This window comes from Convolutriloba macropyga, chromosome 2 (genome assembly GCF_964194025.1).
Source record: "Convolutriloba macropyga chromosome 2, txConMacr16.3, whole genome shotgun sequence".
Lineage (NCBI taxonomy): Eukaryota > Metazoa > Xenacoelomorpha > Acoela > Convolutidae > Convolutriloba > Convolutriloba macropyga.
This window is the reverse complement of record NC_134469.1, coordinates 23,835,435-23,856,986: the sequence shown is the minus strand read 5'-3', so window position 1 is coordinate 23,856,986 and position 21,552 is coordinate 23,835,435. Positions and strand designations below refer to the sequence as shown.

At 33.2% G+C, this 21,552-nt stretch overlaps 1 protein-coding gene across 1 annotated transcript in view; it reads right to left on the bottom strand.

Moving 5' to 3' along the window:
* Positions 1-4,908: 4,908 nt before the first annotated feature.
* The window catches only part of LOC142335201 (proteasome subunit alpha type-1-like), a 34,973-nt gene continuing 18,329 nt past the window's right edge, over positions 4,909-21,552 (bottom strand). The window contains exons 2-7 of the mRNA XM_075383586.1: positions 6,561-6,608; positions 6,345-6,389; positions 5,878-6,243; positions 5,685-5,814; positions 5,409-5,602; positions 4,909-5,143 (exon numbers count right to left, since the gene is read on the bottom strand). Of these exons, the coding sequence (XP_075239701.1) occupies positions 5,045-5,143; positions 5,409-5,602; positions 5,685-5,814; positions 5,878-6,243; positions 6,345-6,389; positions 6,561-6,563 (837 nt within the window). The 5' untranslated portion in view covers positions 6,564-6,608 and the 3' untranslated portion in view covers positions 4,909-5,044. The remainder of the gene's footprint in view (positions 5,144-5,408; positions 5,603-5,684; positions 5,815-5,877; positions 6,244-6,344; positions 6,390-6,560; positions 6,609-21,552) is intronic.

Sequence of the window (21,552 nt, the reverse complement as noted above, 5' to 3'; positions counted from 1 at the left end):
TGACAGATGGACAAAAGGATTGAATAGTAGTTGAATTCAATAAAACTACTATAATCATTCGAACTATTGGCAGAATAAATTTCAAGCACGGTTTTTTAACCCACACTCTAAAACAAAACAAAAACCATTTCAAATTATAAAGCAAACGTGACCTGGTAACTCGAAACGGGACACATTAGAAATTCTATCTCGATAAATATTTCAGATTTCAAGTAGATTACACACGAAAAAAGGTTCTTGGCATCAGCACAACATTTTTCCAATAAACGAATTTCATTATAGGAAGATTAAATAAAAAAATTGGAAAATATCTGAAATATTAAATTCATTATAAAAAGACCTAAAAACATGAAGAATTTCAAAAATTTATCCCGGAACATACAGCTTATATACGGAACATATAGCTTATGGACACAATCAAACTCACTTTTTCTTATTTCTTTGTCATTACTTCTATAAAAACCTCATATGAAAATATAAACTAAATCATTAAGGAAAATAACAAAAAGAAGGTAGGGCAAAACCACCAAAATAAAAAAAACTGCTGCGAAACCATTATGAAAATCAGGAAAATTTTCACCACAGTCAATAATAAACAGTAGTATAATATTAAGGCTCCTATGATAATTAAGCCTGATCGAAAAAGAACTTTTAAGTAAATATTTGAAAAAAATTACCCTATGTCAGAAATCCCTCTACACCACGTGCTATTTTACAACTTCCAAGGTTTACAACTAATATAAAAGTAAAAACTCTAACTAAAATATCTTTAAATCCTCGTTAGTACAGATTAATTTAAGAAAACTTCAAAAATTCGAAAATGATGAAATTGCTGTCAAAAATGACAATATCACCTGAGAATTGAATATTTTGAGCTTTTCATTAAGAAGAAAATTCATGGGCTTCTAAAAAGACCCTAAAGAGAAACAAGGAGGCTCGGTAATGTGCGATCGCACATAAGGTTCCGACCCCGCTCATCCACAATTTTGGCATAATTCTACTAAATGAGAAACAGATAGAATAATCCAAAACTTCAATTAATTTTAAAAAAAGATTTGTATATGAACGAAAAGATAGCCTCCAAAGCAAATAACTCTGTGAAGTAAAAAAAAATGATGCATTAGATTGATGAGATATGCCAATATTAAGAAAGCGGGTCAAGACGAACAGCAAAATAAACAACAATAACAACAACAACAACAAAAACAACAACAACAACAAACAACAACAACAACAACAACAACAGCAATAACAACAGCAACAACAACAACAACAACAGCAACAACAGCAGCAGCTGCTGCAACAACAACAACAACAACAACAACAAAAACAACAACAGCAGCAGCAACAACAACAACAAAAACAACAACAACAAACAACAACAACAACAACAAACAACAACAACATCATCAACAACAACAACAACAAAAACAACAAAAACAACAACAACAGCAAACATTAATTACATCAAAAACTTTAAGTCCGTTTTAAAAACAAAACTTAAAATCAAAGTCAAAATAGTGTCAGATGAAACTGAAACTAAACAAAATAACTTGTAAATGATATGGTACCAGTCAATAAAAAGGCTTGGTAACAATTAGATAATAAAGAACAAAAGCTGTTAAAACAGTTGAAAACAAGTTGAAAAATTCGCTCATTTTTTTTAAAAACAATTAATTTCAAAGTAATGAAAACAATTGGAAATCAAGTAAAATGTCCCATAGGTTTAAAATTTCCAATCATTCTACATACGGGAATTAAGAACTGTCGGTATTCAATTTTTAATGCGGTTACAAAATAATAAATAGAGAAACAAAAAATCAGTTAAAACTTGCCAGAAAACGCTTTCGAAGCCGTAAAGCCATACTTTGGCCCTCAAAATATGTTTGATTGCAGCCTCGGCGAACACCGATAAAGTATTATGTGACCCCTAATTAATGAAACGAGGTAACAAGTAGATAAAAAAGAAAAAGCAAAATTAAGTAATACTAAGTTTTTTCGAAAAAAAATTGTTTCCAAAGTGATCAAAGCCATTAATTACAAAATGAAATAATTAAATAGGTTCGTTTATTCTTCCAGGGGAAACCCTTGAGACCTGCAATTATCTAAAATCTGTCTTAAGTCTACAAAAAGAACGTCAAAAACGACTTAGATCAAAAATTAATTTACTTTTTTTTGTGAAAAACCCATGTCGAAGCCAGTAAAGTCATAACGAAATTTTAAAAAACCTTAGATTTTGTGACACCGATCCCCTTTGACACCTTCCCTTGACAACAAAAATGTCATATTTGGCCTGTAATTAACGAGACTAGTTAACAAACAGAAAAAAAGAACAAAATTGTGAAGTTAAAACGTGTTCTTTTTGGAAAACAATCGTTTTCAGAGTCATGAAAGTCATCAGTTATCTACTAATATCCAAATATCTGCTCATCTATTCTTCTATGAATTTCATTGAAAGTATTACTGTACAGGAAAATAACCATAACCGTGTTATTGTACGACTAAAAGACAAAGTAAAAAGATAAAAAATTCTTTGAAACTCTTCAAGAAAGTAGTGTCGAAGCCGTTGAAACCATAATCTACATCTTCAAGGATAATAAAATTATCAATTGTTCTCTGTTTTGAACGCCAATAAGGTGATTTTTGAACTGTCAAAAGCGTGATAATGTGACAAATTTAGAAAATGTGAAAAATGGGCAAATACCTAAAAATAAAATAAAATTTTAAATCTAGTAGTATCAAAGCAAGAAAACCATAACTTAAGGCATAAAACCACAATAATGATTGGATTTAAATTCATTAGAAAGAGGAAGCATTCTTTCATTGCTGACACTAATCTACAAGTTGACCAAATTAAGTGAAAAATGGAGGCAAAGTTCAATAAGCCACTATTTATTTAAAAACCAAAACTTTTTTTAAAAGTCAAAACGACCATAAGCTGTCAAGTAATAATCTAGACAAACTAATTTTGAGTTAGTTAGGAAGCCAAATGGACCTATCAATAGTGAACTTTGATTTGAAATTTTCTTTTAAATATAAAAAAGATCAATTTTTTTTATAAAAAGACCGACTGATTTAAATCCGAAACATTTTTGGATTGTAACAGTCCGCGATTGGTCCTGGTAATGCTGTTCGTCAATTAAGAACACTTAGATATTGATATAGATATTTTGTTCGTTAAAAAATCAAAAATAAATGCCGCGTTTTTGGTAATCAACGAGTAAAGTTAGCAAAAAACGGCAAAGTTTTAATTACGGAGCACTCCCAACCAAAGTTCAAGTAGAAATGGCCCCCTTTTGAGTCTACAGAGAGTGTGTTGGTAGTGTTTGGGTGTGTACTTCCTGCAAATTTAATCAAAGTGGACTAAATAAACTTATTTCGTGCTGTTTTTGATGAAGAACTCTGAATTTTGAAACATTTAGCCAGAATTTTTGACAAAAAAAAAATAGAGATAGCCAAGATAATTTTTTTGTCTTTAGCAATAAAATCAATATACATTTTTTTTTGAAAAATTTTAACAAATATTAGCAAAGTTGGCGAAATGGTAGTAGAAAATTGGCGAAAATTCCGGAAAATGTGAATAAAGTCAACGGAATTCACTCTATTTTCTCAAAAGTTTAAACCTCGATAACTCCTTGTAAAAAACGAAAATAAAAAGAATCTTTTTAATTCCATATTCTACGCTGGACAAGCTTTCTAATGATACCAGTCTCAACTCTACGGTGAATATATCCATCGGCCAAAATTGACTGAACAAAAAAAACCGATTTGAGTATATAGTTCCTCCCCCCTAAAGAGGGTCGGAACAATAATAGGTTGCAGATTACACTCTGCCAGTCCATCAAATTCTTCCCAATATTCTTATAGAAAATTCAGGGTAAAACACGCCAATTGGTCGAAAAACTGGTAAACAGGCTTACTGCATGCACAAAGATAATCACAGTCAAAAAGTCACCAACTAAAAGAACAAAAAACTTTTCTCAATTATCAGAAATCTGCTCACTTACAGTTTATGGTCTAAATGCCGCATGAATGAAACATTTTACTGCAAAAAAGACCGATTGAAAACCTGTCCTCTTCGAGGCGTAACGAACAAAGACGTCAATATATCTACGCACAGCGGTAGAAACAAAACTTTGCACACAGCCGTCTAAAACTATACGATATTGGCAAGCCGCCTTTTACTGGCATTTCAATTTGAGTTTCATTGTCAAATAAATATCAATATTAATTAAAAAATGAATTGAATTAAAAAATGTTAAATTTATCAACTTTTGCGTTTAGATCAAACTGGTGAGCACACTCAAAATTTGGTTGAAACAACAAAATATAGCGGGGAAAATTCTGGAACCATTTCAAAGATCCGCCTCAGCCTGAAAAAATACCTTCAAAAAAGCTGATAACTTCAAAAAGCTAAAAATAAGCCAATAACTGAATTCAAGACAAACGTGCAAAAAATTCAATTACTACATGAAAAAGAGCACATCAAAACGGAAAACTTTCCAGTAGGCAAATAAGAACATTAATTTTTTCCGGCCATATTACGTTCAAATTTCTCTTTTTTAGACCGAAAAACGTGAGAATTTTGGCAAAAAAAACATTTTCACATTTTTCATAAAAAACTGTTGTTCTACCATAATAATTGTAATCAATTTTCATTAAACAGGCTACAAAAAAGGCTACAGTACGTGAACAATTATCATTTGGAAAAAATTTTTCAGCTGTCACTTTCTCGCTCTCTTACAACAGCCGAGTGACACAAAAAAAATCTTTTTGCAGTCAAATCTCAGCAATTTTTTCAACAACTTCATTTAAATTATCAATTTCACTCCAAAATAATCACTTAAAAACACTCCTTGGTTGTTCTTCCTCCTTGAGCCGTTAAAATTCTCTCTGAACTTCAAAAACTTTGAGTTTGGTAAATTTCAGCAATTGAACTAAACCATATAGTTACATCAGGATTCAAACACAGTTCAAAAAATTATCATAACTTTTAAATCAGACACAAATTATGTTAAGGTATCCCAGTGGACAAAATCTGAAATTATTGCATGGCGGCATCATCGGCTCCGCCTGCAGCTGGTTGCTGAGCGCCATCATCGGTGGTACCAGCACCATCTGGTGCCGGTTGGTCAGCTTCCTCCTGCAATTTATGAAACAAGTGATCGAGAGAATCTGTTAGTAACAAATGCAACTTAACGGATAAATTAATTGTTCTTCATTTTTCATTGTTGGAATTTCGCTATTAAATTTGTCACTAACAATTCATGATTTGCATTTTAATCATACCTTGCAATTTAATTTTGGACTTTTCGCTTTCGATCAAATCCTACAAATTTAGGTTCTGATTGATCAGCACGCGTTCTAACACGAATTCCAGTCCAGAAAAGTTTTAACGCTCTTCATACCTGGACATCCCTTGATGGCTTCTTCGTTTCCACATTCTGCAGATAATTGTCAATTTCGACTGGTGTCAACTTGCGGAAGTTTAGGTCTTTTCCGAGAAATCCCAGTTCCACATTCTCGTTTGTCATCTCCTGGTCATTGGCTAGAGAGTTAGATAGCGCATGCATTGCGTGGGTAATGAGTTCCTCCAATGAGCCTTAAAAAAATTGCCTGTTTCATTTTGTTTTTAAATTATTTGTTTTTCTTGCAACTAATTAGCAACTTTCTTTATTCCTTACATGATTTGAAAACGTCAAGATTTCTCTCTAGATATGTTCGAGCTGATTGCGACCGGGAGCCAATAGCTGTAGCCTCACATTCGTAGAAATTAGCAGATGGACACGTTTGAAACACGTGTGATCCCAAGTCCTGAAGAAAGAAACCATGAATTTATTTTGGTTAAACTTTCCCCGAATAAATGAAATAACTTACATCATAGCCAATCACCAAAAGGCCAACACCGTAAGGTCTGCGTCCGTACGTTTGAGTATATCTTTGCGATTTATTTGCTACCGTCCTTGCAAGTCGTTCGATTGACAATGGTGTGTCGAAGCTCCATTTACTGTCCAAGCATTCAGTTCTCATAAATTTGGCTAACTGTTGCCCATCTGCCAGCAATCCTGACATTGAGCAAGCTACATGGTTATCTATTTCCATAATTTTGTTTTGGCTTTTCACCAATTTGCTGCTGGATCTCTTCATTGATGCAACAATTGCATATTCGGGGCTCTTTAAAGCTAATGTAACAGATCCCAGCTTCACCGCCTCCATGGCATACTCTATTTGATGAATGCGTCCCTGATAAAAAACATTGCCATTTTTTGCTATAAAATCTGACTTCTCAATTTCGTTTATCTAATTTACAGCTATCACTGAAGAGAAGCAGTTAAACATCTTACTTGAGGGCTCCAAACGGTGATATCATTGTCATACTGGTTCCTGAACTAAAACACGTCACACATAGGCTTTCATTGAATGCAAAAAAAAAACAAACGTATTGGCCCTCTGGTCACATGTAAGCGGTGATAGAGTCTATGATCCTTGCCATTAGTAATCTACATAGTAAGCTTCATTTTTGACGAGTTAATCACGGAGAAAAGACCCAACAGTCTTACCATTGTCACTGAAGATGAATCTGACGACGGCTGATAAACAAAAAATCTGAAAACTAAATTTAAGAGTAAAAGACAATAGAAGAAATAATGTATCTATTCTGTTTTTGCCCTCATCTTAGTGGGCTTATAATCTTTACGCCTCCCAAGCGCACGCGCTATTTTTTTACATAGTAACGTGCTATATAACAACATGAAGTTTGTAACCGGGGGGGGGGGGGGGGGGGGGCGTAAAAAACACTGCAGGGCCAAAACAGAATAGATCCGAAAGTCTGTTAGCCAATTATATATTAAGCAGTTTTTAACGTCGCAATATCTAGCAATTAATAAAAACAGGCTGCAAGCACTAGTTTGGATCCTTTTCCGAAACACAAAACCAACCGATGAATTGCTTAGAAACAAGGGGTCTTTCCCATTATAGCCCCCCAGCTTAGTCAGACAACCTATTGCCCCCCATCATATTAATTACACCATAATGGGGGGCTATGATTTCATGGGGAGCTATAATGTGAAAGGCCTGAAACATGATAGGAGTTGGATTTCTTTCAGCGCGGGGGCAACTGACGACTGCAGGTTGGCTTAGCGTGGGGTGAGAAAGTTATCAAACGATATGTTTTATGGGGGTCTTTCGCATTATGGCGCCCCCGACAACCTACACAAATAGCTTCCATGGCTCATTGCCAGAAAATAGCTTCCATGGCTCCATATACAGGAAATGGAATTAATTGGATTTTCAGTGAATTGCAATTATGCCCTATAACTAATTGATTGCGAGGCCTTTCTAAAACAGTTCACTGATTGCTAGAGAGCCTACTAATTGTATCAAAAATCAGCTGATACCGGCATAATCCTAAATTTCCGTAGCTGTGCACCGTTACAACATAAGAGAAATGTGATTCAAGGGACTGTGCATAGGATTTTTAATGCGACCAGTGACTGGCAATCCTTTGATGTAGCTCTTAAGAAAAATCAAGAGATCTGGACTGAAAATCAATACCCAACGGAGTGGTCCTCCAGTATTTTCGAGCAGACGTTGGATAAAATATTCACGAAGGAAAAGGTCACAGCAAAACCACCCCAAAATGAACAACATCATAAAAAAGTTAAAAGTCTTAACAATAGGGAGCCTAAACCTAGGTTTTTTGTTCAATACAGAGGAAATACAACACAAAATTTTGCAATAAGACTGAAAAAATTGTGTGATATTCAAACCATTTTCACAACAAGAAAGCCAAGAACTTGCTTGCCCACCCTGAAATCACCTTTTGATAAGAATCTGAAATCGCATGTGGTACATAAAGTTACATGTAATGGATGCAGTTCCCTCTATGTTGGCTAAAGCAGCCAACATGTTACCACTAGAATTTCAGAGCATCAAAAGAAGGATTCCCCTGTTGGACAACACCTTATTGAATGTTGGGGTACAACGCATAACGTAAAATTGGAGATCTTTGATGCATGTCGCGGAGTTGAAAAACTAATGACGATAGAAGCGATCTACATCAAAAAGCTGAATCCCCAATTAAATACGCGCGGTGAGTATCGGGGGCAGGAATTGACATTGAAGTACTAGTTCAAATACAAAAATTTGACTTTTGAAATTCAAAAAATATTCTGGTACATATTACTTCGAAATTTTGTCAACCCCAAAAAGTAAAAAATAAAAACAGATAGGAAAGAAAGTAAAAAACCCTTTTCAAGAATAAAAAGCACTATACCCGGGAATTTCATAAAATCCGGAATAAAAAATGACTTGATTTTAGCGTAATAAGTGTAAATAAAATGTTGTAAATGTGATTTTAACTGAAAAATAATTTCAAAAAATCGATGTTACTTTAACTCATTTCTTAGAATTATATTCAAAGACAAGTTTATATATTTTGTAAATGATTTTAATTAATTTTTTAAACTTGACGATGAACGCAATGTTCAAAAACGTTTGATTTAGTTAATCAATTTAAGTTTTAATTTTCGGTTACTTCTCTGCATCTATTAATTGTAGTTATTTTTACACTTAAGTTTCCATTACAGTAAGATTTTTGTACAAAAAAAATTTGAAAATAAAACTGGTCCCCGGAATTATACCAAATTTCGATCAATTATTCTGAACTGAATTTAGCTCAATGTTGAATACATGGTAAATTTATTACAGAATTTTGAACATACTTTTTCAACATACATAATTTCCAACCCTTTTACAATTCAATGGATTTTTTATTTATTCAATTTGTTTGTTTCTACTTTTGCCAACTATTCTCCAGGTACTGTTCCTCAAAGACGTTCCAGTATAATTAGTAGAAGTAGAATGGGATTTGAACCAAGTTTCTGATTCCTTTGCAGTTTTCACAAATGCAGCTGATGCGCCAGGTGAATTTTTTTTACCTGTGTAGAGAATGCAGATATCATGCCAAAAAATCAGAGAGCTTATCATGGCAAATATTTTGCACCATTTGTATACACCTTCAGCACTAGGTTGTACATAGGTGTGTTCGGTGGATATATCCGTAAGTGTTTACGAGTCGATTTTTGTATAAGTATTTCTCCTCGGCTGTTGTCAGGTAGTACTTTCTTGATCACATTCTATGTTCGATATCATGTTCACCTTTTTTCAAAGCAAGATTTGCTGATATCATGCATGATGATTGCTATGATGTCGAGCTTAAACCGAACCTTCATTTGCTTTAAGGCGAATCCTTTATACACAAAACTATTAGAATGGATGAAAACGCGCGGCAAGACATTAAAACGAATGGCCTATGGGGGTCCAGGATCAGCTGTTAATTATTCGACTAGAAGATTTCGAATAGAACCCACTTGCCAAGTTATACAAGAAAAACTCCGAAGAAGTTTAAAAAGGTGCTAAAGATTGAGCAACGAAATCTTGACGTCAAGAGGAGTACCTGCGTTGCGCTCGTGTTTTCCTAAATGGGGGCGCAGGACAATCCGCAACGCGCACTATAAAACAACTAACTAGCAAATTGCTGAAAAAAAAGACTAACCATACTCGGCATACTCGGACTCAAAAATATATATTTGCAAAAGAATAGATTTTGTTCTCCTGCGCAGCGCTATCCAATGCCTCAGATTGTGCTGTGGTTCCGAACGGCCGATTGACATTGATAGTTCCCAAAGTGCCATAGAGCTGGAGGGGAGACTATATTCGTAATAAATTAATTTATATAGAAATTCTTTTCTCGTGTCGCAGCTCTAAGAATGCTACACGGCCTTGGTTTTAAAATTATAGTTTTAAGTGATGTCGAAATTTCTATAAAAAATTACTTCTCATGACAAAGCTCTTGAATATCTATAGTGCATTATCATTGAAATTATATACGATGCAGTGATGTCTCATAATAGGGGATAACTACTCATCCCTTGGATTGTCTACACGCCTGAAAAGCAAACCCCTTCTCTAAAAATTTTTTTCAAAACAATAAGGTGAACTACGTTTTTTTCTCTGCTTTCTTTGCTTATTGCCTAATTGTTCTGATAAGTAGATAAGTGATGATTTCCATGATGTTGATTCTCCACGCCAGATGCTCACATCTGAACCTGCAGACCTGAGCATCGCAAGGCCCAACCCCTCTTTGAAAGATTGTATTGTTTATAATTCCTTGAAAAATTGAATTGAACTGATATTAATTATTATGATATGATGAAAGTTTTTTGAAATTCGTGTTTTGTTCTGCTAGTTTCCTCTGCTTAGGAGCACATAAGCCGAGTTGGTTAGAGAGCAAACACAGTCTCTTTAATATTCTCAGGAAAAAAGTGCTCAAACAACAGTCGTTATTTCTGGCAGGACCATTTCTTTCATTTCAACAAATTGCTGTAGAGAACTCTTGATTCCAAGCATTGTTAGTACATCACTAAACTATTTAGAGCTTTCAAATCACACAACAAAGTAATTTTATTGTTCAGAAAGAAATTAGAGATGAAAACAATATTCCTCCCTAAACAAGGAGGATATCTACCAGCTCCAAGTAAAGACTTACAACAAATTGGACAACGAGAAATTTACCGAGGAAACAATTACAAAATATACCAATATGATGATTTATGTTTTGTGTCTAGCTAATCTTCAACGGGCAGGATGTTATACTAAACATTTTGGTTTTTACAGTTCCTAACGAATGATAAGCAATAGGCACCCAAACAGAGGCAAACGAATTCGTTCGTAAATTCTCAAAAGACAAGCTATCATCAGAAGGAAAAAAGCTTGTGATTAGGAGTAGCATAGCAGGAGGACTTGAAATTGAAAAACTTATTTCTTTAAAATTACCAATCCATTCTTACCGATGGTCCACTACAAATGGGGGGAAAGGATCTAAACAAATGTTACCTAAAAAGAGAGTCAACATGCTCACGCATAGTAGTAAATCTGGCTCTAAAAATTACCAGTTACACGAGAAATTGATTGATTTGGGCACTAAAAAATTAACCACGATGTTTGCGTTGTTTGTACAATGCCAACATTGGAAAAACGTTGAATAGTCTCGAGATGAAAATAAAAAAATTTGAACTCAATAGTCTTATTGCATCACACTGTTACAATGATCCACCCTCAGATTTTTGTTTCTTCAAATTAATTATTTTGAATTTAAAATACTTTAAACGGCGACGACAACTGTGATAGCAATTGGCATAGCTGTTCCCTCCGAAAGCAAGATTTTGTTTAATGGTGTGATATTTTTGTTGATAGAAATATTGATCTTCTGATTAGTTTCATGCTGCTTCCAATGACCATCGACACAGAAATAAACGCAAAATCTTCTTTACTTTACTAAGAGACTATCAACAGGGCTCAAAAAAGGTCCAACCGAATACCTATCATCTAAGCGTACAAAACTTTCTCAAAATAGAGAACAACTATGCACAAAAGTACACAATCTGGGTCCCAATTGTATTTTTTGTTCTACTGAAACCTGGCGTTAGTGATGTGTCATAGCTGGGAATCACTATTCATTGATTATAATGTCCTACGCCGCTTAGGAGAAAACCCCCTTTTTCAATATTCCCAGGAAAAAAATGCTTATACAACAGTAGCTACCTTTGCTTTTAAAACACCACTTTCACTTGATTTAAAACATTGTTAGTGGGTCACTTAGCTTTTAAGAGAATCAAACCACACAGTAAAGCAATATTACTTTTCAGAAGACAAGGATGATTAATGATAAACAATATTCGTCTCCACACAGACTTAAGAAAGAAAAAATTACAGATGATGCAAGTACAAAAATTAACAAGAAGACGGATTCTGGTTTGCATCTGGCTAATTATCAACCGGTAATGTGTGATACTAAACAGAGGGTATTTTAGTTCCTAATGAATGATAAACAGTAGACACCCAAACAGAGGCAAACGAATTGGTTTATGATTTCTCAAAAAAAAATGTCCAGAAAGCAAAAATCTTGTTATTGACAGGATCATGATAGGCAGAGTTGAAATTGTGAAATCTATTCATTGAGTCCGATTAATTGATGATTACCCAGGGGCCTCTACAAATGAGAAAAGAAGGTTCTGAAAAAAACTAACTAAAAAATGGACAAAGCGCTCAAGCATAATAGTAAACTGACTCTGCAAATTCCAGTAACACAAGAAACTGATTTACTTGATCATTGAAGAATCTATTTTCAATAATTTTGCTGTTTGCGCGATGTCAGCATTGGACTATATTGAGCAGTCTTGAGATGATACTGAAAAAAAAATCTGAAATAAAATATGAAATAAAATCTCTAATAATCCTATTGCATCTCACTGTTCCAATGATGCCTCCTCAAATTATTGATTCTGAATACTATTTTTAGGCACGCAAAAGCACTGTAAACAACGTTAACAACTGTGATATCAATGAATCTAATTTGTTGAAATAGAATAATGTGCATTAAAACTGCAAGATTGGTTTGCCGAGTCTCAAAAACTGGTTTCTCTCTCATCTTCTATTAACATCAAATGACAGAATCTCTCCCAAAAAATTATGGCAAAGCAGAAACATTACTGATAACGCTTCTTCATATAACAACACCTCCAGCTTTCAAAATAATCCATATAACTCCCAAATAGACAGGAAAAATTTCGTTACCTCTGATAGCAATTATCAGCCTGTGAGTCAAAAATCAATCAATATTATGATCAATCCAACCTATCAAACATCGGCATTACATCTGAACGGCATTTTCGCTATAATGATAATCTAGAGGACTTTCGTTTCCATTGTTTCTATTTAATGACCTTAATCCTGTTCTGTTCTTCATCCCAACAATCAAAAAGTATTCATTTATTCTTGGTACTGTGTTTTTCAGGAACTTCGGCGTCAACAGTGGCAAATTTGGCACCTAAAAAAAGATTCAGGAATGCTTTTAATTTAACTCCGGAAACAACATTTTTATTTATAGGTGAGCGTTTTGTTTTTGATTGATTGATTCAAATTTGGATTACCTTAACGCTGCCTCTAAGGGCCGAAAAGAGAGAACAACTATGCATATTAATACACAATCTGGGCCCAAAAATTTTTTGTGTTCCAGAGAAATCTGGATTCATGAAAATGATGATATGTTTTCAGTACAGACACAGAATCAATTTTGTTGCTTCAAAACTGACCGTGTTTCTTCGCTTGGACAGAAAAGCAAAAAAACGTAGTTAATTTATGATATTTGCGACAAAAATAATTTTCTCCAAAGATTTGTGATGTTTTGAGTTTTTTTCCCAACAAAATTATGAGTGTACGGGTCTTACTGAAAACACCAACTTATGCATCCCTATTTGTGAATGTTACCTATAATCCGATTAAACAAATATCCACGGCATTTTTTGACCAACTTACAGTTAACAGTGACAATCCAATAAAAAAATTGAAAAAGAAGAAAACTGCTGGGTGTTTATGAAACTAACTATTTGCATAGCCTAGGAAAATTATGGCTGAGACCGTAACACTTCCGTGTTATTTGCATAATTTTAACAGAACGATTTCGACTCCTTAAAACAGAGGCAAGAATACCAAGAGCCCATTGTTTACATAATTAGAGACTGTTCAAATATAAACGACAATATATATTGTCATAGCACTATAAAAATTGATTTGCCACTCTAAGTACGTTGAGATTTTGTATGATTAAAAGAACTATAAAGCTAGTGGTTTTCAACACTGCTTTAGACAACAAAACGATCATAAACGTTCGGAAAAACTTTAATTCTTTGCTTCAAATATTACTCAAATTTTAACGACAGCGCTATCGAAAAAGAAATGATTTATGAAACACCACTGAAGAGAAAATTGATGAGAAATGACATTTGTTTTACGTCAACAGACAAATGGTTGACTAGAGAATCAAGACAATTGATGGTCGATTTGCATAGGTTGTTTATTGAAAAAAGTAAATAAAGTTTTTGATGTAGAAGAACCATTGTATGTTTTCACTGACAACGATTTCAACAGAACTCATGAAATTTCTAATAAAGCAGCAAAAACCAACAGGAAAAGTTGGCTGCTCAAAAATAACATAAAAACTATGAAAAAAATTCCAGAACTTTTGGTTCAAAAAATACTTTGGTGATTTCGTTAAACATACAATTAGGACAATTTGCATTACAGTTTAGAAATGAGTAAAAAAAATGCGATGTGCTGTTTTACTGTCACCTGGATGAACCCGAATTACTTGGAACAAAATAGCTCTTTGGGAATCTAAAATTTTCTTCTACCAAACTGCAATATTTTTGTGAGACAAGAGATAATTAATTTATTTGGAATTAACTACATAGTGAAATTTATTTCAAATAAGAAAGAAGAAAAATCCCAAACAACATTTTTTATCTCAGTTTTTAACTAAAGCCCTTGTCTGTGATAGGCTACTTGTTCAACATGGCGTGATGTTGAATTTGCGAGATTGAAAAAGAGTTTTGGGTTGACGCTTGTAAATGTATCAATGTAACGTTTAAAGTGCTTTTTCTTTAAAAATTGAGAAAAATTTCAATTTACCAAATTTTCTACTAAATCTGAATATAAAAAAAATTGTTAAAAAACACCACCAATTTATTATCAGCTTTTTACTCGTTTAATATTCGTTTGCAATTTGTTTGGAAACCATGCCTGAGAGCAAGGGCTAAATATCAGTAAAACGTAACCTAAAAAGGCATTCAGCTCTGATAGAAGCTTGCCCTTTTGAGAAATGTTTCTATAGAGTTTGATAGGGGCATATAAACATTTGGTATAATAGACGTCGTTTTTCTTCCCTTTACGTTTTGAAGGTGGGTTTTGAAGTCTCATCAAATTTTCTCTACACCACAACGACCAAATTCATAAACGTTGTTTTGTTCAAAAAACTATCCAAAATTCGAGTAAGTTCTTGATATCTAAATAAAGATTTGCATGGTTGATCTGAGTTAGCTATCGTCAATCCTGTTTAGTGGGGCTTTTGGCATTTTGTAATCATCTCCTTCAGTTTGACTCGTCTTATCGTTCCGTTAATCGCACTCTAAGGAATCATAATTTCCAATTGCCAGAAAAAAGATAATTCAGAGAAAAGTTTTAAAAGTTTTAGTAGTTGCAAGCGTTCTTGGTCATCCAGATTTGAGCGTTATAAAAATATACTGCTGTTGTTGTAATTTTGAAAACAATAGAATGTTTGCTTTGCTCGCGAGCCAGGCATAAACAACATAGGGTGCTAAAAGTAATAGATATCCTGTTTATGTGTTATGTTTCACTTGAAAATCACATTTTGATAGAAAGTTCTTTTTACTCGTCGATATGATTTATTCGTTGTTTGAAATTTATTCGAAAATAACTAAGCGTGAGAGCAGTAGGTAGTTACCTGTACAAAATAAACTAAATAGGCATTAAGCTGAACTATAAACCTAAGTTTCATAACTTAATTGCATTACATTTCCTAAATGAGGCATATAAATTGACGCTATTGAAAAGTGAGTTCTTTTTAGTTTGAACCTTGTACAATAAACTTTTTGCTTCCTGTGGGAGCAATTTTTGTTTCCAAGAACAGTTTGCTTAAAATTGGAGCCCATTGTCGCGTGGTTTTTCACCTGATCTAGATGATAATAAACCATCTAGTAAAATCTAAGAGGTGATAGACGCCGTTGAGCTCTTCTTGACGTTTAAGAGATGGGTTTTATAAAAATTAAATCTCATTTGATTTTCTTAAAACTTCAGCGATTATGTTCATCTACGGTGTTTTGTTCAAAAAATATCCAAAATCAAAGTAAATTTTTGATATGCTGTTGAAGAGTTGCTTAGTTGGTCTTAAGTAGTTATCGTAATTTCGGTTTTTTCTGGATTTTGGCATTTTGTATTTCCTCGAGTTTGTGTCCTGTTTTATTTTTGTTGTTTGTTTGCTAATGAGTCATTGCATCGCAATCCCCCGGTTTATTGACAGAAAAAAATATCATTCATTACAACTTAAAGGCTCCGTTTTAAAAGTTTTAGTAGTTGCAAGCATTCTCGGTAATATAAATTTGAGTCTAAAATTTATTTCGTTTCTCGATTTTGTAATATTTCAAACTCCAGAATAATTTTTTGTTAGGGAGCCAGGTTTAGGAGGCATAAACTGCTAAAAGTAATACGTAGCTTATTGTGTCAGTGTTCTGTTTCCCTTTGAAATCACTTTTTGATGTAAGATTTCTTTGATATGATGCTCAGTGTTCAATCAATCCCAAATCACAATGTTACTGGTTACTGGTGCGATTGTCGTATTAAGTGCTTTTGTATTCACATTGCCTTTAATAATGAAGAAATTTTTTAGTATTTTGTTTCAATTTTTTTTGAACTCCTTTCAGATGGGATTACTGCTATTCACTCACAAACACCTTTAACGTCCTTTCAATTAATTCAACTAAAAAAGTTCTGCCAACTAACTGATTTTCCCGTATCACAGTATCAATTATTTTATTCCTTTGGCTTTTGGTAGCCAAATTACTTATGATTATTTAATCCAATTCCGTGTTAATAAATCAGTAGTTACGAAACTACCTTTGAAAAAAAAACTATCAATCAAAAACTATTCAAAATGTTAATTTCTTTGTAAACATTTTGTTCGTTCAGAGCTGCATGTCAGAAAATTTGTTTGCAAATCTCAGATTGCGTAGAAAAGATGGTTCCATTTGATATATTGTATAACATAACATGCACATGCAATTAAAAACTTCCGCGCAAAACAACTTTACAAAAATTCTGCCATAGACACAGCAAAATCAACAAACTGATGACTTTCATAAGATAAAGAGTATGTATGTTTTTGTTGTGAAAGATAGCGTCCTCTACTTTGGTCCTAAAATTAACGGTAATCGAGGAAGCTAAAGGCGCCGAGCGGCAAAGAGCATAATGTCATAAAATAGTAACTAAAGCCAAAAATTTCCGGTGTTCTGATTGATTAGCTTTAACAAGGCGGCTCGGTAATGTGCGATCGCACATAAGGTTCCGACCCCGCTCATCCACAATTTTGGCATAATTGTCTACCAAATGAGGAACAGATAGAAAAACACAAAAATTCAAGTATTTTTCAAAAAAAAACTGGTGTATGAACAAAAAGATAGCCTCCAAAGCAAATAACTCAGTGGAGTAAAAAAAGATGCATTGGATTGCTGAGATATGCCGATATTAAGAAAGCGAGCGAAGACGAACGGCAAAATCAATCAACAACAACAAAAAACATTAATTACATCAAAAAATTTATGTCCGTTTTAAAAAACAAAACTTAATAACAAAGTCAAAAAAGCGTCAGATAAAACTGAAAATAAACAGAACAACTTGTAACTCACCAGAAAAAAATGGTTATTTTCCAGTTCATAATAAAGCTTGGTAACAATTAGACAAAAAAGAACAAACTTTAAAGTTAGAAAATTCGCTGAATTTTTTTTAAAAAAAGTTAATTTCAAAGTAATGAAAACCATTAGGAATCAACTAAAATATCCCATAGGTTTACAATTACCAAAGCTTCTATAGAAGGGAATTAGGAACTCTTGTCATTCAATTTTTTATGCAGTTACAAAAAGAACAACAAATAGACAACAAACTAAAAATCAATTAAAACCAAAATATGTTCGATTGCACCTTCTTCGAAAACCGATACTGTTTTATTTGGCCGCTCTTTAATGAAAGTCAGCAGCAATTAGACAAAAAAAACAAAAAAATGCAAAATTATAAAATACTTGTTTTCTTTCGAAAAAAAAGCAAGAAAGCCATTAAATACAAAATGAAAAAATTGAATAGGTTTGTCCGTTCTTCCATAGGAGGCCCTTGAGACCTGCAATTGTCCAGAATATGTCTTACGTCTACAAAAAGAACAACAAATATGACAAAAATCAAAAATTCATTTACTTTTTTTGTGAAAAACCCGTGTGGAAGCCAGTAAAGTCACAACGAATTCTCTTAAAACATTAGATTTTGTGACACCAATCGCCTTTGACACCTTCCCTAGAATTGTATTACGTGACTTCTCATTAATGAAACTAGGTAACAGTTAGACCAAAAAGAAAAAAGCAAGATTATGTAAAACTTGAAAAATGATTATGCAAAATTTGAAAAACGAGGTATAACCTAACACTTTAAAAATAACACTGCAAAATACCTAGCTTTTGACCAATTAAACAAGCTTTTAGCTTGAAACCTTTATTCAACTTTCAATCTTTTGCGAAAACATTTTTTAAACTTTTTTGCAATTGAAGCAGTTTTCTTGCTCTTACTTTTTAGTCTTAACCTGTGAGAAAGCTGGCAGTTTTGAAATCGGATGTTGTGATAAAAAAGAATGCAGTTTTAAGCCAAAAACACTTAAGTTAATTCTTATGGCAAATTGATTAAATTATTCTCTGAATGTTTTCACTGTTTCTCCATATCAGTTAAAAAACGTTTCCCTATTTAAAAACGCTGGGTTAGTTCCGGTTAGACGCAGAGATTGGAAAACTAACCTAAAAATCTTGGTTACAGAGTCCCGATATCTGACCATTATTTTTCAGCTCCGAGTCGTATCTGTAGGAATTCAGAAACTTTGTGAAATATCAGCCATTGTTCGAATGCTCGACTGATGAATCTCAAGTTGAATTATCTGATGTTCACATCATTTTGAATTTTCTGAAACTTAATAAAAATGTTTTTCAGAAATGTTTTTCATCGCGATCTCCAAAAAAATTTGATTTTGGCTGCCCCAATCGTTTCCCCAGTTTAAAATTACATGAAAAAACAGTTTTTTTGTTTCCTATTCACTTAAAAATTCCCAATTTTTTTTTTGTTTTGGTGGAGAATGTTTTCAGCTCACAAAAAATCTTTGTTTTTGTTCAAAATTTTGTGCCAGATCACACTCAGTACAATGACAGGGTTGCTTGCATTGTCTGCAAACTTATTTTAATTTGAAAAAGTTGTGACTAAATGTCCTTAAGCGCCAAATTTTCTAGAAATGATATTTTTTGTGAATTTTTTTCTTTTCATGCTTGAAACATATATTTTAGATAGTAGTTCATGCAATTAAATATTTGACAATTTGTGAACGAACTTCTCTTCCTAATTGGTTTTGCAAAAACTGTTTGGATTTTTTTTCTTTTTCTGTCCAAAAATTGACACGAGTTTTTCTTTCCTTTTTTGGTCTTTAGCTCAAGTCATTTCTTTTTGACTATATATTTTCTAAATTTTAAAATTGCTCACAAAAAACTCTCTGTTATAAATAAATTTCCGTTTGTCGCAGTAGAATTCAGTTGAGTATTTGACTACCCAAAGTGTCCCCTATAAACTCCAGTAGTTGAATATAAATAAAGTGTCTAAATTCCGCGTTAGTCGCCGCCAGGGTGCTCTTTTAACCACACAACCAAGTTATGAAGAATTTAAAAGTCTTTTCTAAACTTTGAAAAATGGGTTAAAACCTGACACTTTAACATTAACACTGCAAAATCTCTTGTTTTTAATCAAGTGAAGGGAAATTTAGCTTCCAACCTTAATTCAAATTTAAAGATTTTGCAAAAACAATTTTTTAAACTTTTTTGCAAAAGAAGCACTTTTCTTGCCCACACGTTTTAATTTTAACCTGTGACAAAGCTGACTGTTTTCGAATGAGATGTTCTGATAAAAATGCAATGCAGTTTTAAGCCAAAAACACTCATGTTAATTTTTTGGCAAGTTGATCAAATTAATCTCTGAATGTCTTCACTGTTTCTCGATACCGGTTTCAAAAGATCACCCATTTTAACGAAGCTCAGAATCGTTTCTGTAGGAATTCAGAAACTAAGTAAAATGTCAACCATGCTTCGAATGTTGGACTGATGAATCTCAAATTGAAATCTCCTGACATTCATTAACAAAAATATTACTTTAATTGTTTGAATCTCGCAGAAAAAGTTTTGAAGAAGTGTTTTTCGTTGCGATTTACTAAAATTACCAATTTCAGAAGTCCAGACCGTTTCCCCAAATAGTAGGCACTCGAAAAATCAGTTGATTGTTTGTTATCTACGTAAAAACGCCCCAACTGTTTTCAAAATTTCTATTTTTGCTATATTTTTTTTGTTGGAGAACGTTTCCAGCTGACAAAATTTCTTTGTTCCTGTTCAAAAACTTTGCCAGACCAAACTCAATGCAATGAAAGGGTTGCTTGCAATGCCTGCAACCTTCATTTAGTTTGCAGAGGTTGTGAGTAATTGTATTTAAGCGGCCAAATTTCTAGCCTAGAAATTCTGTGTCAATTTTTTCTTGCTTACAACATATTTCTTGTATATTATTTTTTGCGTTTAAATTTTCGAAAATTTGTGAACTTCTTCTAAATGATTCTACAAAAACTGTTTGGACTTGTTGTTGTTGAATTCAGGCGATATTGTGTCTTATTTTTCGTCTTGATCTTGACACTTTTTTTTGTTTTTTGGTCTTCAACTCAATTCATTTCCTTTTGACTATATGTTTTCTCAAAATTAATGATATTCACAGAAACTCTGTCATGAACTTTTTCCGTTTGTTGCGGCATTTGTAGAAGTTTTCAGTTAAGTTCATGGCCAACCAAAAGCTCCCTTATTAATTCGAGTTGTTGAATATACATATAGTGTTTAAATCGTTAGTCGTTTAAAACGCGTAGGTTAAAACGTAGTTTAATAGTTTAAAACGCGTTAGTCGTCGCCAGGATGCTCTTTTTACCAAACATCAAAATTATGAACAATTTAGAAACCTCCTTGAAAAGTTGAAAAAAGAGGTAGAAAATAACATTTTATTATGAACACCCCCGCAAAATCACCAGTTTTCAATCAAAAACTCCAAAACTCTCTTCAATTTCAAACCATTCCCGGCAACAGTTTGCAGCCTCTTATGCAAAAGAAATAGGTTTCTTGACACTACTTTTTGATCTTAAACTTTGAGAAAGCGGTTTGTTTTCTAAGCTGATGTTGAGACAAAACTACAATGCAGTTTTTGGCCAATAATAATCAAGTCAACTTTTAAGCCCTCTGATTAAATTGTTCTTCGAATTTCTTCACTGTTTCGCCATTTTGGTTGCAAAAAGTCTGCCGAATTACTCTCATTTTGAATTGTTCTAAACTTTTAAAAAATTCTACAGAAATATTTTTTATCGCGACCTCCTAAAATTACCAATTTTGTCAGTCCGGAACGTTTTCCCATTAAAAAGAAATTGAAGAGCAAGTTTCTTTTTTTGCTATCCACGTAAAAATGCCCTAACATTTTCATATATTCAAAATTGTTTTTGGTGGAGAATATTTGCAGCTGACAAAATTTTTTGTTTTTCTTCAAAATGTTTGTCAGACCATACTCAGTACAACGACAGGGTTGCTTGCATTATCTGCAACCTTATTTTAGTTATCAGAAGTTGTGAGTAAATGTCTTTGAGCGCCAAATATTCTAGCTTATTTTTGTCAATTTTTTTTCATTTCATTCTTACAACATATATCTTAAATAGTAGTTCTTGCAATTGGAGATTTGACAATTTGTGAACTTTTCTTCCTGAATGGGTTTTTTACAAAAGCTGTTTAGACTTATATAGCACTTCTTGATGTTAAAGCCGCGCGTCAAGGT